This window comes from Drosophila rhopaloa, unplaced genomic scaffold, assembly GCF_018152115.1.
Source record: "Drosophila rhopaloa isolate 14029-0021.01 unplaced genomic scaffold, ASM1815211v1 contig_2, whole genome shotgun sequence".
Lineage (NCBI taxonomy): Eukaryota > Metazoa > Arthropoda > Insecta > Diptera > Drosophilidae > Drosophila > Drosophila rhopaloa.
In genome coordinates, this window is record NW_025335083.1 from 11,962,185 (window position 1) to 11,978,616 (window position 16,432).

The 16,432-nt window shown below is 36.8% G+C and overlaps 5 protein-coding genes across 7 annotated transcripts in view; 2 read left to right on the forward strand and 3 right to left on the reverse strand.

Annotated features, from left to right (window-relative positions):
- Window positions 1-8,949, forward strand: part of LOC108043750 — a 130,365-nt gene extending 121,416 nt beyond the window's left edge. For both annotated transcript variants that reach the window (XM_044460506.1, XM_044460507.1), the window contains exons 13-15: window positions 3,073-3,334; window positions 4,633-4,708; window positions 7,135-8,949. In XM_044460506.1, the coding sequence (XP_044316441.1) occupies window positions 3,073-3,334; window positions 4,633-4,708; window positions 7,135-7,363 (567 nt within the window). In that variant the 3' untranslated portion in view covers window positions 7,364-8,949. The remainder of the gene's footprint in view (window positions 1-3,072; window positions 3,335-4,632; window positions 4,709-7,134) is intronic.
- A 535-nt stretch (window positions 8,950-9,484) lies between these two features.
- On the forward strand, window positions 9,485-11,144 carry LOC108043435 (2-oxoglutarate and iron-dependent oxygenase JMJD4 homolog). 2 transcript variants are annotated; one of them, XM_017122144.2, is made up of 2 exons: window positions 9,485-10,229; window positions 10,390-11,144. In XM_017122144.2, exons 1-2 carry the CDS (start codon window positions 9,616-9,618, stop codon window positions 11,042-11,044), a joined length of 1,269 nt encoding a protein of 422 aa, XP_016977633.1. In that variant the 5' UTR covers window positions 9,485-9,615; the 3' UTR covers window positions 11,045-11,144. The 2 variants fall into 2 exon arrangements, with proteins under 2 accessions (XP_016977633.1, XP_016977634.1); XM_017122145.2 differs by having other exon boundaries at window positions 9,926-10,131.
- On the reverse strand, window positions 11,063-13,145 carry LOC108043437. The gene is made up of 4 exons (XM_017122147.2): window positions 12,919-13,145; window positions 12,625-12,851; window positions 12,389-12,565; window positions 11,063-11,397 (listed from the first exon to the last, which is right to left on the reverse strand). The coding sequence occupies exons 1-4, from the start codon at window positions 13,123-13,125 to the stop codon at window positions 11,145-11,147; spliced, it is 864 nt and encodes a 287-aa protein (XP_016977636.2). The 5' UTR covers window positions 13,126-13,145; the 3' UTR covers window positions 11,063-11,144.
- A 97-nt stretch (window positions 13,146-13,242) lies between these two features.
- LOC108043438 lies at window positions 13,243-14,502 on the reverse strand. Its single transcript, XM_017122148.1, has 4 exons — window positions 14,220-14,502; window positions 13,912-14,144; window positions 13,673-13,849; window positions 13,243-13,601 (listed from the first exon to the last, which is right to left on the reverse strand). The coding sequence occupies exons 1-4, from the start codon at window positions 14,412-14,414 to the stop codon at window positions 13,370-13,372; spliced, it is 837 nt and encodes a 278-aa protein (XP_016977637.1). The 5' UTR covers window positions 14,415-14,502; the 3' UTR covers window positions 13,243-13,369.
- LOC108043436 lies at window positions 14,470-16,277 on the reverse strand. The gene is made up of 3 exons (XM_017122146.2): window positions 15,351-16,277; window positions 14,885-15,288; window positions 14,470-14,820 (listed from the first exon to the last, which is right to left on the reverse strand). Exons 1-3 carry the CDS (start codon window positions 15,561-15,563, stop codon window positions 14,556-14,558), a joined length of 882 nt encoding a protein of 293 aa, XP_016977635.1. The 5' UTR covers window positions 15,564-16,277; the 3' UTR covers window positions 14,470-14,555.
- Between the last annotated feature and the right edge of the window lie 155 nt (window positions 16,278-16,432).

The following is a 16,432-nucleotide window of genomic DNA, read 5'->3' on the forward strand; positions in this document are numbered from 1 at the left end:
TCCCGGGCTAATGGAATTACAAATTGATATTTTCTTCTATTTGCCCTGCATAAGCGATAATTGATAATTGATAACTGGGTCAGGAAAATCCGCATTATGCAGATGAAAGGGAAAATACACCAAAGTGCAATTACCCAAGGCAACTATAAAACTGTTAAAGTTAACATTTTTTTATTAACCCACATAAAGATCTTGTGATTTGAGCTGCTCAAATTGGATAAACATTATTTTACCAAAATATTTGTTTACTGTTTTTAGGTAATTGTATATCAAAATAAAGAAAATCAAAAGAAAACTATGAATATTTATTTACGGCACATTTAAGTTTACTTCTTCAATTTTTTCCCTTTGCTAAATGCATGAAGACAAACAGAAGCACATGCTTTTTTTCCATTTATTCATATGAGTTATGTAGATATGCATTTATTTTATTTCAATTTAAAGTTTTAATGAGTTTTTGCATGGAACCCTAATGCTCCTGTGAAAAGGGCCAACAACTTGCTAGGATTTGTTCCGTGTCGAGTTTATTTATTTACTTCTCACAGCGATTATTTCGAGCACAGTTTTTCTGTACTTTTTCCCTTGTGCAGATTTTTCCTCTGTTGTTTCCCAGATTTCAGCGAAAATTTTAAATTAATTTGAAAACAAATTCAATTTGCACGCGGCTTGGTTGTTGTTGCTTGGTTGGATTAAACTAATTGCCCCTGCAGTTGTTAAATCTCTGTGCAATGTCCAATGCAATTTTTATGTTTGGCCTTGCTACCAAAATTCACAAATTGCATATTAAATATTTTTAGAGAACGCATTCCGGATCGATGCGAACAATTTGGATTTAATTGATGGTAGTTCAAAATAGAGCCGTCATAAAATAGAAAATCTACAAAGCTTGGGGGCTAATCTATACAAAATTATTTAAACCATAAAAGTAATTGATACAAAATTAATAACAATCGCAAAAAATTTGCTGCTTATGCTGTCAAAAACTCGGCTTTGTTGTGAAAACATATCAAAATGATAATAATAATAAAATAACCACGCCTGATATCCGGCTGACATTAATGAGTAAATATGAAAACTTTCCATAGAAATTGACCGACAGAAAAATGCCCGATTGTCATTGTTGAATATTTTGTCCAACCAGGGCATTGTTGGTCACAAGGCTTTGTTCGAATGTCCTTTTTCAGGACATCCAGCCCCAGGCTGAAATGTGTCAAAGAGAAAGCACAAGTCGAGACATTTCCTATAGTTATTTGCACATAAAACTCTTGAAATTTCCGTTTACTGTGAGGGAAATACATTTTGGTAAGGAAATGTTAGGAAATTTCTTTGATTTTATTTGCGACAAACAAACCGAAAACCTCCAATTAAAAATTCAATTAAATGTGACTGACCAGCAGAAAACGAGGAATCGCCCACAAACGCGAGAGAAAAGCATATTTCAATTGAATTGATTATAATTATGTATATTTTATAACTGCCAAATGATTGTTCGTGCTGGGTTTCATGCAAATAAGCGGCATAAATATCAATAAATATGTGCTTATGTACATCAGTAAATATTGCCTGACAAATTATTTGTTTCCGGTTGCCTGGCTAAGTAATTAATCACCAAATAATTTGGTAATTTAAATTTACTGCCGTCATCCTCTTTCCCTTCATGCACAAATACAATCAAGTGCATAAAACCAATTTGTCCCTATGCACCGTTAATTAAGATTTAATGCCCTACTAGCACTCAAAATCGAGTCCTGCCACGCCCCCTTATCCCTTTTCTATTTGCCATTTTGTGTGCGTAATTAAGCGACAATAAGCATTTAATACACATTTTCTCCCACCCACACAGTTGCAATTATTTTTGGTGTGTGTATGTGTGTGTTTGCCTTCGCCCTTAATGCCACGCCCATTAAGTACACAATCCGCCCAACGACACACACACACACACACACACATACACAGCCATATAAACCGGCAGCAAACAACAACAAATTGCTGGCTAATTTGAGAGGCACCGAAATGCTGCCGCCTCCAATTGAGAAGCCTATACGGTTGTTATATAAATATACGCGTATATATGTGAGCATACATATACTTAACAACATGCTGATATGCCGTCTATATATGCATGTAATTAAAAATTATCTGCGAGTCGGCATCGGACATAAAATACACTGCAAATTGGGCAGAAAAATAAGGACACAAAGGGGCAGCTTATTGCTTAATTGACGGAAACTTATTTTAAAAAGAACATTTTTTACTGAAATTTTAATTTATAGTTAAAATGTATAATTTTAATAAAAATTGTTGTTCCCTAACTTTAAAAACTTTTAAAGTTTCCCATTCTTAACCACAAAAAATATGCTAAGGTTTTGGTGGAATAAAGTTTAGTTTGGTAGCATAAAATTAAAAACTTTTAAATTCTGTATAATTAATTAAACTACACTAACTTGCCGCACTGTAATGCCAAGCGAAAAGATAAATCTAAAAATCTATGGCGAGATAAGAACAAAAACATAGAACAAAAGCTGCCATTCCTCCATTGAATTGTTTAAACACAGTTCGTTATTTAATGTCCTACAGTGTAATAAATTTAGCCCACATAATTTGTGCGTCTCCTTGGGGCTAATAGTTCAGGGGAGGGGGGCAACTTGCATCAGATTAGCAATTATGTAAGGCCCAAACACCAACACACACACACACACACAAGACCACGGATTCGCCCAATGAATCCCCATAAATCCGCGCATAAATACAAATTACACAGGCCGCCAGCAATATCAATTTGTTGGGGCGGTGGCGGGTTAAGGGGTCAAGTATCAGTCAAAGGTTAAATAAAATCCCATGCATAATGAAAACCGTTTGAAGATGTCCTTTGCCTTAGTGGTCATTACTTATGTTTTATGACATGCGGCTCAGGTTTTTATGCCCTTAGCATTTCTCCTTAGGGAAAAGCCAACATAAGTACATTAAAACAGAGGGAGATAGTGGCATCGTCTTAGCACTAATCACTAACTAAGTAACTTATGCACTTTTCTGATTAATCCACCTATTTCCATATATTTCTATGCGCTGCAGACAATCATCCGGGAAATGAATCGACTGGGGATGATGGTCGACCTGTCGCACGTCTCCAAGGGAACGATGAGGGACGCCCTGGAGGTGAGCGAGGCACCTGTGATATTCTCACACTCCTCGGCCTACGAGCTCTGCAACACGAGCCGCAACGTCCAGGACGACATCCTGCAGGCGCTGGCCAAGAACGGCGGCCTGGTCATGGTCAACTTCTACTCGAAGTTCCTCTCCTGCAGCGACAACTCCACCGTGCACGACGCAGTCGGTAAGTGGTTGAGGTTATTTTTGTATAATTTTTTTTTTAATTTAAAAAGCAGTCTTAAAGTGGTTTTTTATCCTTATTATTTAAAAATTTAAAAATAATAGTCTTTGAAAAACAATCCAGAAGAAACACAATCCATTTTCTGAATTAAAAAGTTTTAAAATCAAAATCTCAAGAAGATAACATGAAATTCTTAAACTGATTGGTAGATAACCTACAATTTTACACACTAAAAAAGCGAAATCGCAGAAAATCTTCATAAAAAAATATATATATTTTTTAAAACAATTTTTGAGTGACTTCGATATAAAATGTTCATATTTTCATATACAATTTCCAATGAAAATTCGGCAGAAAAAAAACTGAGTGTAATTTCTTTTATACCTTGTGAAATTAATGCCCCAAAGGAAACTTCGCCCATCCGAAATCAATCAAAGTCACTGACTTTGTCGCGGTTGCCCTTTGTTGCATGGGGTCCTGATTGTCAGGCTATTGTTTCAGTTAGTTCATTATTGCCTCCCCTCTCCTTTTTTATCCCCATTTATCCCCCTTTGGCTCTGCCCCTCTTGGTCCCATTTCTATTCTGATTTTTGTGGCATTGCTTTTGACGCGCCATCAAAATGGCTATCGTAATCACTTCCTGTATTCGTTGTCTTTCTTTGAGCCACCTCAAATGTCTCCCCCTTTTTTTCAGGTGTGCACTAAGAAAAAATATGAAATACAAAATTAATAAATAAAAATTTAGAAGGCAACATATTATAATTGTTGTCTCCCCCTTTTTTTTAGGTATGCACTAAGAAAAAATATGAAATACAAAATTAATAAATAAAAATTTAGAAGGCAACATATTATAATTGTTTTAAGCTATTTATCAAATTAAATTATCGGAATACATGAAGTTAAATAAATTATTATAAATAGAAGAAATTTGTTTATGGTAAAAAAAAATATAGGCAATAAAATGTATTTTTGAGCTCTCTTAAAAATAAACAATAAAAAATCCAAATCAGTAAATTGCTAGATATAATTTTCCCAAGTGTAAGTCTTGTAATAAAGCCCTCTAATGTGTGCTCCTTCACTTTCTTTTCATGCCTTTGTTTTTTCGGCTGCCGTGGACACATTTCAAATTCGCTAAAATTTTAATAACGCTGACTTATGACGGTGAATACAACAACAATGGCGACGGACCTCCGACAATCGCCTTAATGAACTTGACAACCAATGGCGATGGCAACCCTGCCACCGGATATCCTTCCGCTGACCAACACACTCCCAAAACACACACACACTTTGCCACACAGCGCATATTAATCACATTAAGCGAGTCGCTGGCATCGATCACGTTGGACTGGGCGCCGGCTACGATGGCATTAATTAGTAAGTAAAAGTCATTTATTTCACTTAAATTCACATTTCTCCTCTCGCCCACCGTAGTCGATATATGCACGTTGTCCTCCAGGTGGATTTCATTTCTTTATTTACCTCTTCTTGGAGTTTTTTAAGTTATTAATTGATTATATTTAAGGCCGGGGACTTAACATTGGCATATTGCCAGCGGTACGATAGACCATTATTATTATACCGCTCATTAAGGGCACTTTACCACTCTTTTTTTACTGGCGGGTTTTCGCGAACAACTTGTGCAATCTGTTTACGAGATTTTTAAGATAATTTAATGAGCCCTCATCAGACAAAAGGGGGAAAGCGATAAAAGATTATCAGAAAACGGATTGGGATTGGGAACTTATGGAAGTCGTAAAAGGATTTAACGAATGCAATAAATTTGTTGAAATAACATTTCAAAAGTTGTGGTTGAATAAAATAAAAAGCCTTTATTGGGACACCATGAAAATTAACAGAACAATTTCCACGATTTTGGTAGAACCACGTTTAAAATTAAATAAGAAGAAATGTATATGAGTAAATAATCAAAAAGCATATACAAAGTTCTTAAGCACAGAAAGTGAAAACTGCAATAACATCAGATAACCAACATTGTACATTTTTTAGACTCTCCTTTAATTCTACTGCAATGCTAGAGAGGCCATTAGATCATTCGGCAATCAGTACATTTGCCTACTGCCATTCGATTTTAAACATTTTTAAAGCATGTCCCCATTAGCAGGACCAAAATGTTCATTACCTCAATGAGTCGACCAGTGGCAGAATGTCCTTTTCCACCGCACTCATCGCCATGGCCATCATCAACATCATTCGTCTTCATTATCACTGTAATTATTCCCGTGATGCTGGGGAGAATGCATTTGCATAGATTTCCATTTCATTGCATCGTGGACACAATGCAAAAACAAACAAAATGTTGAAGCCGAAATTTTGATAAACCTGGCCCAGGTAGGCCCATCTCCATCTCCCTCGGCTGTTTTTGAATTAAATATTTCGAGTACATCACCAAAAATGAGCATATGAGCTCCATCCAAAAATAACAACATAGATAACAACAAAAAATATCCATGTAAATCAATTTCCACCGAAATGAACTTCATTTTGTTTTGGTTTTTGGGCAACGCGACCACAGAAATGTTTTCGAGGTATTGGTGGCCAATAAAAACAAGAAAACTGAAATTGTTATATATGAATATTTATGGGGCAATTGCCAGGGTCCAAAATACGAAACACGAGCACGACACAATAAATAATCTAAAATTCTATGAAATTACAAAATTTCAAATGGTTTTGTTTCCGGTTCGTGTCAAACCACATAGTGTATGTTACCCAATAAAACAAATTTCCACTTTAAAGGTTCGATGGTTTCTCTTAATGACACCTGCCAATATTTTTTGGGGCTTGTTTATTTAATTAAATTGTCATTAATTTTGCCAAAATATTGGGAATTGAATTTTAAGTTTTTGCCATCAAAAGCCACAAATGAGTGCTATTCATTTGGCATCACATACAGACGCACTCGGAAACGAATTCAGCCCACATTCGAATGGAGAAATTGGAAATGGCTAAATGCTAATCCAAGAGAAAAGGACATAAATTGCTTTGTTCGCCGCAGTTGTTATGGTTTATTTTTCGAGAGTGCTTGAAATATTTTACATTGGCCAAACAGGGTGTCCAAAAATGTTGAAACTTTATGAGCTTAAGTTTAAGATGGTTGGAAGAAAATAATTACAGATATTAGAAGCAGTAATTAATTTTGTATATTTTATTAAAATATTTCTGATAAAGTTACCCTTAGTTTTAATCTCTATCTTTATTTAGATGTTATACTTTGTATAAATAATCACGTAAAATTTTATTTTAAATAGTTTTTGGCTTAATTTTAGAATTATTAAATTGAAGTTCAGAAACATCACCCTATATAATTTATCTTCACCTATACACTGGTCCGCATTTTTGCTGTTGGTGTCATTTAAATTGTGTTTGGCCTAAACGCCTACATATAAAACTAAATTATTATTTATTTGTACAAATGCCTGTTCATAAAATATGATTACCGAGCACTTGAGCGTTCGGCCAGCAAAATGTTTATTTATTATTTATTTTCCTTTGTGTGCTATTTATTATTTATTTGTTTGGCTGTGTTGCTTGACTCGATGCGACTTTATTACGCTCAGAATTTGGTCCTGCATACGAGCTGTTTTGCCTTCGGCTCTGCCTTTGGTTTGCTTATTCAATTTATTTTGTATGTTGTGCACGGAAATTAAATTTAATTGTGCGGAGAGATTTTTTGAAATATGTGTTGTGGAGAGAGAGAGAGAGCAGAACACATTATTCAAATTATTTATGGATCCCAGAAAAGCAGCTAATATTTTACGAACCTGGAATCTGTTTTTTAGTACCCCCAAAGGACTGGAGGATGTATCTTCATATCCGACTCTATTTGCTGAACTTCTTGGAGGCGGTTGGACAATTGATGAGCTGACGAAATTAGCTGGAGGAAATTTCCTGCGAGTTATGCAGCAGGTCGAAAAAATGAGGGATGACAAAAAGGCAGCTGGGGTGAAACCCTTCGAGGATCACCCCAATTTCCGCACTGACGATCCCTACAATTGTACATCCAGCTAATTGAGCACTGGACCCAAACACACTGAGGTTGTACCAGAGATGCCGGGGAAGTCCCCAAAATCACACGCGAAGATCGATTGAGCTCCTGCTTCATATGTATAGTAAATAAACTTATGTAGCGAATCTATAAATATAAATTTGACTAAATTTGCAGCATAGACATGTACGATTTGTATAAGCTTTAAATATGTAACTTTAAGATATATAGATATTTAAATGCCTGATTATTTGGCTGAAGAAAAACTTCCCTTTCCCCCTGGTAATCAAATCGAATTTCTTTTAATTTTGGTGACAATCTACAGACTGCCAAACAAGGAAAAACTTAATTATAAATAGCACAAAAAATACACACAAATTTAATTTTTAATTTTATTTTTTTTCCAACTTGAATCAATATAAAAACCAGACTCTGTTATCTCATCTCCAACTGGACCAACAAAAATTCATTTCTGACCTTGTGAAATTTCAATTATTCCACTAATTTACACGAAAACTACATATCAAGTATGTAATAAACTTAGATACAAAATATTATATTGAATTATATGAAAAATATTTAATTTTTTGCATTCAAATTAATGCAAATACTTGTGAGTGGGAAAGCATACACTTAAAAATAAATGAGTAAAATATTTAAATAAATCTTAGGGCAAAAACGAAGGAAAATTAAATACTTTAGTTCCAGTTAAGGGACAACAATTAAATGTTTAGTTAAATTTTAAGCAGTTAAAAAGGCGTGAAAACTGAAAGAATGAATAGCGTAATAAATACTAAATTAGCACGTAAGCAAAGTGTGGGCGTGGCACTGCCTGCCGCACGATAAATTGTACATATGTAGGTTCCGAATGGAATAAGTATAGGAATACCTTATAACTATAAACATGAAGTCATATAAAAGTCACGATTTTTCCAACATCTTTCCCTACACACACAAATAGATCAAGTCGCTCTGTCAGTCAGTCTCTCTGTACCTTCTGAACAAAAAGAAAACTTAACAAGAAAAATCTAGTAAAATGCGTTTAGTGTAAGTAAACAAATTATACATACTAAACCAATTATTGCAAGACGAAAAGAAAACCCAAGACAAACTCAATAATTGTAAATTTTTCTAAACTGAAATCGAATAACAAATAATAAAACTCTCTACAAATATAATATATATATATATCGGTATATATATACATATATAAATAAAATCTATTGTTACGTTTTGTACGATTTTGTATGTGTATATAGCATTTTTACCTATGCTCTCATTTATATGGTTATTATATAGTTTTCTAGCAAACAATTTAAACGTATTATGGTACTGGGTCTGATGAGCAGAGTTGTTGGTAATCACTTAGTTCTTAGTCAGGCCTGGAAGGTCGAAAATAAATATCTGTAAAGTTTATACATATACGAATATGCCTAGATATAGAGATTAAACCGAACTAACATAGAAAGACATGCATATATACACAGAAACTCCATTCTCGAAATGTCTTAATATTGATTTGATCTATTCTTCAGTTTGGATTTAAACAGAAACAAAAACACAATCTCAGACACGCATATTTAAAACCAAAATGTAGTTAAAAACTTGAAAATGGTAAAATGTTTAGCGAATAAAACTCAATGGCAAAAAATTGCAGTAAATATAAAAACAATTAAAGAAAAACAAAGTGCTTGTTTTATTTTTCCATTGAGGGGGATATTGTTCTTTTTTAAATGTTTGTAATTAAAATGTAACACAATTTTGAATTTGCGGTTATTTAAGGAAAGCGTTAGTGATAAGCTAAAGCCTATTGGTATTTTTGCAGATTACTTAGAAATCGTTGTTTTTTAATGAATATTTTAATGTCTAAATGATTTTCTTTTTAAATTATTTATAAATGGATTTTTTCTTTTTTTATAATACCGTTTTATAAGTCAGTAAAACATGTTTAATCAAATTTCTCAGCTGCAGTTTTACTCGTGCTTTTATTTAGTTAAACAATTATGTTACATTAAATATATTTTTAGCAAATTTATATAAATTAATGTACGCCCCTTAAATCTACTAAAAATATCGCTTGGCAATATATCGATGTTTCGTGTAGTCGATAAAATACCAAGACCATATGACATTTGGTGGTGATGGTCACACAAGTTCATAAAATTCACAAATAACAAAATTTTGCCTTGGAACTTTTGCACGAAAAACTCAATAAAGACCACAGCCAGTGCATGATTGAGCATTTAAGGATTACAGAGCCCCACTGCCAAACTGAATGGCGTCAGAGGAGCGGGATGGGGATGGCCTTCTCCAGTTGCAGCCCGAGGAAATCGGGGAAAACGACAGACAGCTGCTGCCGCAGGAAATCCAGCGGTGTTCTGGACTAAGTTATAACGATTTTTACTGGCGCTACATGCACAAGAACTTCCCGGTCATCATCACGGACGTCTCCAACGACTGGGAGTGCAAGCAGTGGACCGTGGTCCAGGAGTCCAGGGACCTCAACTCCAATCCCCCCAGTGCATCTTCCATCAACTTTGACTACCTCAAAACCAAGATTACCAATTGCCCGGTTCCAGTCGCCGATTGCAATTCGTCGTACTTTAATAGTCACACCAAACTGGAGCTAAACTTTCACGATTACCTGGAAAGATGGCGCAGTGGAATCGAAAATCAATCATCATCATCATCGGCGGAAGTCAATAGTAATGTGGATCCCACGACCAGGGACAATCTCTACCTCAAGGACTGGCATCTGGCTGCCCAAATGCCGGGCTACAACTTTTACAAGGTGCCTAAATACTTTGCCTCCGATTGGCTCAACGAACAACTGATTGATCAGAAGAAAGACGACTACAGATTCGTCTATATGGGACCCAAGAATTCATGGTAAAGGTTCCCCAAATTGTTAAACTTATCAGTTTTTCACGGAAATTCCTCCAGGAACTTTTAAAGAGAAAATGGGAATTCAATTACTAGTAATTTAAGTGGACATCTCTTCTCTCTTTAAATACCTTTATTCCTTGTACTGAATTTTCTATTATTTTAGGACCTCCTATCATTCGGATGTGTTTGGCTCCTTCAGCTGGTCCACCAACATAGTGGGCCTTAAGAAATGGTTAATAATGCCGCCGGGAGAAGAGCTCAAACTGAACGATCGCTTGGGCAATCCGCCCTTCAGCATAGACGAGAAAATGCTGGATGAACACAATGTCCGATATTACACCATCAATCAGCGCGCCAACGAAGCAGTGTTTGTGCCCAGTGGCTGGTTCCATCAGGTGTGGAATATAACGGACACCATATCCGTCAATCACAACTGGTTCAATGCCTGCAATATATCCATGGTCTGGCAGAACCTCAGGAACAACTTGAAGGCTGTCTGCAAAGAGATCTCCGACTGCCAGCAGATGGACAATTTCGAGGCCCACTGCCAGACAATGCTGAGGGCCAGCTTTGGCATCAACTACCTCGATTTTATAGAACTCCTGGAGTTCATAGCCGCTCGCCGATTGGCCGAGAAAACCGCAGCCACCAAGTTCTTACTATTCGATAGCTATAGAATGAATGATTATCACGTGCAATACGATCTCGAATGCTTAAGGCAGATCACAAGGACCCTGACAGAGGATCCGACTATCCAGCGAACTGCTCTTCAATTAGAAGGTCGCTGCCAGCAATTGCTCACCCGATTAGAGTTTTAGTCATAGCACATGGAAAAGGCCTTGGCATATTTTTATACCAAACTTGTATTCATATACAACCGATAGTCGTAATATTTTAATATAAATATTTAAACATCAATCACTCGCCCTCGGGCCAGGTGAATTCTCCTTTGGTGGGTTTCGTTCTTAGCCACTCGCATTGGTCGATGACTCGGAAGCCGAGCTTACTGAACATCGCGGAAGAAGGTTTATTTGCGGTGCCTACGAGAGCCATTACATCGTGACCTTGGGCTGCGAGGCGGTATGAAATTTCCCTGGTCACCACACTGCCAAATCCTCGACGCTTATGGCATTCTTTCGTTTGCAGTGCCCCCAAGTAGCCGCCTTGCAGTCTGAGAAGTAAGTTTATATGTTATAAACAAGAAAGAAAAGCTAACTTCGGGCGGAGCCGAAGTTGATATACCCTTGCAGAATATTCTGTAAATTATATTCTCCAAAATTATTCATATGATGCAATCTTAATACTCATAAAAAATCCCAACTTCCTAACTTTAAAAACACCAAAGTTATGGCATTTCCAATCGTTCAGTTATATGGCAGCTATAGGATATAGTCGGCCGATCCTTATGAAATTTGATAGGTTGGATTGATTGGTTAAAAATAGAACCCATAGAAAATCCCAACTTCCTAACTTAACAAAAACCAAAGTTGTGGCATTTCCGATCAATCAGTTATATGGTGGCTATAGGATATAGTCGGCCGATCCTTATGAAATTTGGTAGTTCGGATTGATAGGCCAAATATAACACCCATAGAAAATCCCAACTTCCTAACTTCACAAACACCAAAGTTATGGCATTTCCGATCAATCAGTTATATGGCAGCTATAGGATATAGTCGGCCGATCTTTATGAAATTTGGTAGGTCGGATTGATTGGCCAAATATAAAACCCATATAAAATTCCAACTTCCTAACTTAACAAACAGCAGAGTTATGGCATTTCCGATCAATCAGTTATATGGCAGCTATAGGATATAGTCGGCCGATCCCGGCCGTTCCGACTTATATACTGCGTGCAAAGGAAAGAAGGGTGTGTGCAAAGTTTCAATTCGATATCTTTAAAACTGAGAGACTAGTTCGCGTAGAAACAGACAGACGGACAGACAGACGGACAGACAGACGGACAGACAGACGGACAGACGGACAGACGGACAGACGGACATGGCTATATCAACTCAGGAGGTGATCCTGATCAAGAATATATATACTTTATAGGGTCGGAGATGTCTCCTTCACTGCGTTGCACACTTTTGACCAAAATTATAATACCCTCTGCAAGGGTATAAAAATATATAATAATATTAGGACTTTGTGTTACTTACCTGATGCACCAGGCTACCAGTTCTTGAGTATCTTCCTGATACAATCCAACACTGACGCATAGGCGAATCTGTCTTTCTATAAAGAACAGAGATCCCAAATGATGATTTGGCCACTCTTCATTTACCAGGGGAGCATCTTCCACACTTAAAGCTTTTAAAACAAATCCCACTGGGGATCTAAAAGAAGTAAACAGTATATAAATGATAATTTTAATTATAAAATAAATATTTCTTACTCAACCCTCAGCTGAAGAGCATCCTCTGCCTTCATATAAAACAAATCGGTGGGATTTGTGAACTCCAAGTTTAACTTTTTCTCCTCGATAATACTATTCAAAGCATCAATATGTCTGTAGGGTATAGAACTGCATTTCAAACCCGATGACCAGTCCACCAAGTCCAAAGCTTTTTTCACTAGACCATTTGAGTTGTTCAAACTGCCCACAAAAAGTTGATAGCGATCCTACGAGATTATATCCCCTCTTAATGATTTGTTTACTCGTAGATAGCACAATGCAAGTAGAACTCACCACTATTACAAAAAGACCCTCATCTCTGGCTTGTTTTATGTCCAACGTATAGAGTTGCAAATGCTTGATGTGGGGTTGCTTTTTGAGAAATTCAATAAAGTTATCTAGGCAGTAATATTCCTGACAATATTTGGGCCAGTTTTGCTTGTAGAGTCCTTGAAATTTCTGGAGATCTAACAGACCAATGACTTCCAATTGAGGGCACATTTTAGTCGTGCGAAAAAACCTTTCTAAACAAGTTCCAGAGCGAGAATGGATTAGATTGTTGGGGTTTTATGTGATTAATTCAAACAGCTGCAAGCTCTCTTTAAATAATTCTCTCGATATCATTAGACTCTCTCTTTATTTTATATATATTTATTTGCTCTTAAGAGTCCCCCGCACTTTATCACCACATCTGCGCTTATATTTTTCTGATTTACATGCTTGAAAATCCAGATAAACAATCTTATCAATCCTTAATTGGCGCTTCTGTGTAAAGCCAATGGCACTGGTCGTTAAATTTGAAGCCCAATTTCTTGAACAGACTCATCGATGCCTTGTTTTCTGGAACAACTTCGGTGATTACATCGTGGCCCTGGAGAGCCTCTCGTTTGGAAAACTCTTTCACAATCAGAACTCCGAAACCTCTGCGTTGATAGGTATTTTTGACTTGAAGAACTGCCAATAAACCATCCTGAGCCCTGTTCAAAAGTTTATACATAATAAGTATTAGTTAGTTATTTAATTGTTCAGGTCCTTTCAAAATATTTACCTTATACACCAGGCCACGAGTTCATTGTCATCGTCCTTATACAAGCCCACACTGGTGTTACAGATAATTTGGCGTTGGATAAAAGAAAGGGTACCCGGTTCACTCCATTCCCAGTGGTCATCAACTACTTGAGCGTCCTCAACTCGCAGAGATTTTAAGGAAAAGCCAACTGGTGGTCTAAAAAAGTCCCCAGTAGGTTGGGCAATACATATATCACTGCATCTTATAGATAAACTTACTCCACTTGAAACTGAAGGGCCTCTTCATTGCTCAAAACCAGGGAGAACGTTACACTGTTAATATCTAGTTTCAGGTTTTTCGCATGTATTGTATCGATGGCAGCTTTGAAATATCTTTTTGGCATGGAGGCAAATTGTTCACCCCCAAAAAACTCCAATTGAAGTAAGGATTCCCTCAGACGACTTTCCGATCTTTCAGACTCCAAAAAGCCAACAGAAATCTGATAGCGATCCTTCACGATTTACAGAACATACAAGTAAAACTCTAATTACATTTTCAATTAAATAATAAATTTTCACATCCCTACCACAATCACAAATAGTCCGAGTTCAAGATTGGGAAGAGCGTAAATTTTGACATCCCCCAGGTGAGGATCCTTCCTGTGCAGGTCCACAAAATTGTCCAGGCAATAATATTCCTTGCAATATTTTGGCCAGTCTCGGGTGTACACACATTTAAGATCCTCCATCTGCTGGATACCGACTTGCTGTAGACGACTCATCTTACAAACTGTTTCCCTGTAACCGGACAGTGATCCAATTTATACCAAATAACTATTTGCCTTAGATAGTGCATTTCTTTATAGATGTTTTTGCATTTCAGCCCTTGTACACATTTCTATATCTCTATTTGCTGTCTGGGTTTATTCGTTGCTGGGCCAAGATATCTGATCTCCGTCCATCGGCTTGATCATGCTCCAGTAATAGTGCTCGCGCCGGATCAATTTGAAATCCAGTTTCTGGAACACCCGACAGGCAGCATCATTGTTCAGATTCACCAGGGCCGTAATATCCTGCTGCAGATCGGTGGCAATTGCCTTGGATATGGCTGCGGCAACTACTAACCCCAAACCGCGACGTTGATGGGTTTGAATCACTTCTAAAGCACCGAGAAAACCGCTTTGAAGTCTGTAAAATAAGAAGGAATTATTTCTAGCTGACTGATTTTTAGTAATATCGTCCTGTTTCTTACCTCAAACACCATGCGCACAATAAACCCGATTTTTCCTCATATAAACCAACATTTGTGTTGTGAGTTATGAGCATTTGAATGAGTTTAAGGGAACCGGGATGACGAGCTGACCATAGATCGTTTATGAGATCTGCATGTTCCAAACGCACTTTATCGAGATAATAACCGTCTGGACAATTTACAACCAATTTCTTGGCCTCCTGACAGGTTAAACTATACATAATGGTAGCCATTTCACGATCCATTCTAAGATTGAGTTCCGAAACGAGCTCTTTGTAGATGTTGTGATGGGTCTCGTGAATGGCACTGACTTTGAAGCCTCCCGACCAATCCAAGAATTTCAACGCAACTTTTAATTCAGATTTTTGTTTGCTTAAGTTACTGAAAAATAACTGATAGCGATGCTGAGAGGTGGGAAATTAAATATAAGATAAATCAAAGGTTTTGCTCAATCATTTCTGCATACCACCAGTATAAACAATCCATCGCTTTTCCAATCATTATCCAAAGTATAAAAGTTGAGGTGGTTTAAGCTCGGATTTTGATGCAACCATCGCAAATAATTATCCAGCCAGAAGAAGCCGACACAGTTTTTGGGCCAATCCTTCAGATACAGCTGCTTCAGATCTTTTAGATCGTCTATATCCGTTATTCTCGTCAGCTGTTTTACTGTTGCCATGCCGGAGAGAATTACTGAACTGATTTGCTATTGTTTTGACGACGTTTCTCTTTGGCTTTTTAAGCTTTTTTGATAAGAATTAAGAGAAGTTGTGTACATTTTGAAAGTCATCATAAAAATCTCTCGCCTTTTAATGTTACTGTACGATTTCGACTTAGCAGAAATTCGTTCGTTGCTGATAGCTACTTTGACCTAAATAAATATGTAGCTGATATCCTGGTCTGTGCACATCTGCATGTGATAACGGGTCATAAACCATAAGCACCCAGCCGACGGACGTGCCTTCATACTATCTGTCATAACCCTTGGGAAATTTTAACCCGACCATCGGGTAGATGTAGATGTAGATGTAAAACATGGATCCATGCTCAATAAAATTAGTACGAAAAGAAATCTTGACGTATTCACTTCTCCGCAGCCCAATTTGTTCTGTACTTATTGCGGCGACTTTTGCCACTGGTTCTGCACTTGCGGCACAATATTTTCAGCAAACAGATTTCGGTAGAAATCCTACAGTTACTATATTGTGTTTTAAGTTTTAGCCGGTGCGCAGTGCACTTAAACATCTCGTTTCCACACGTTATGTTATTTAATATTAACTATGTTATTAGTTAAGTGATAAATATTGAATTCAATGCGCAGAGAGAGCCAAAACTCGTCTGGAAAATACCAACATAGATCGATAGATCGAAGAAATTATTATCTATCGATAACTATTTAAAATTAACCCGGTTCATTTTAAAGGCTTTTAAGGTAGCCTTTTATACGACCAATGTTGCACTTTTGGGAAAGAGCTGGGGAAAACAGCTCAAATTTGAGGCTATTGGAGATTGTCACTTCTGAAGAACATAGGCTAATCCTCGCCCAAG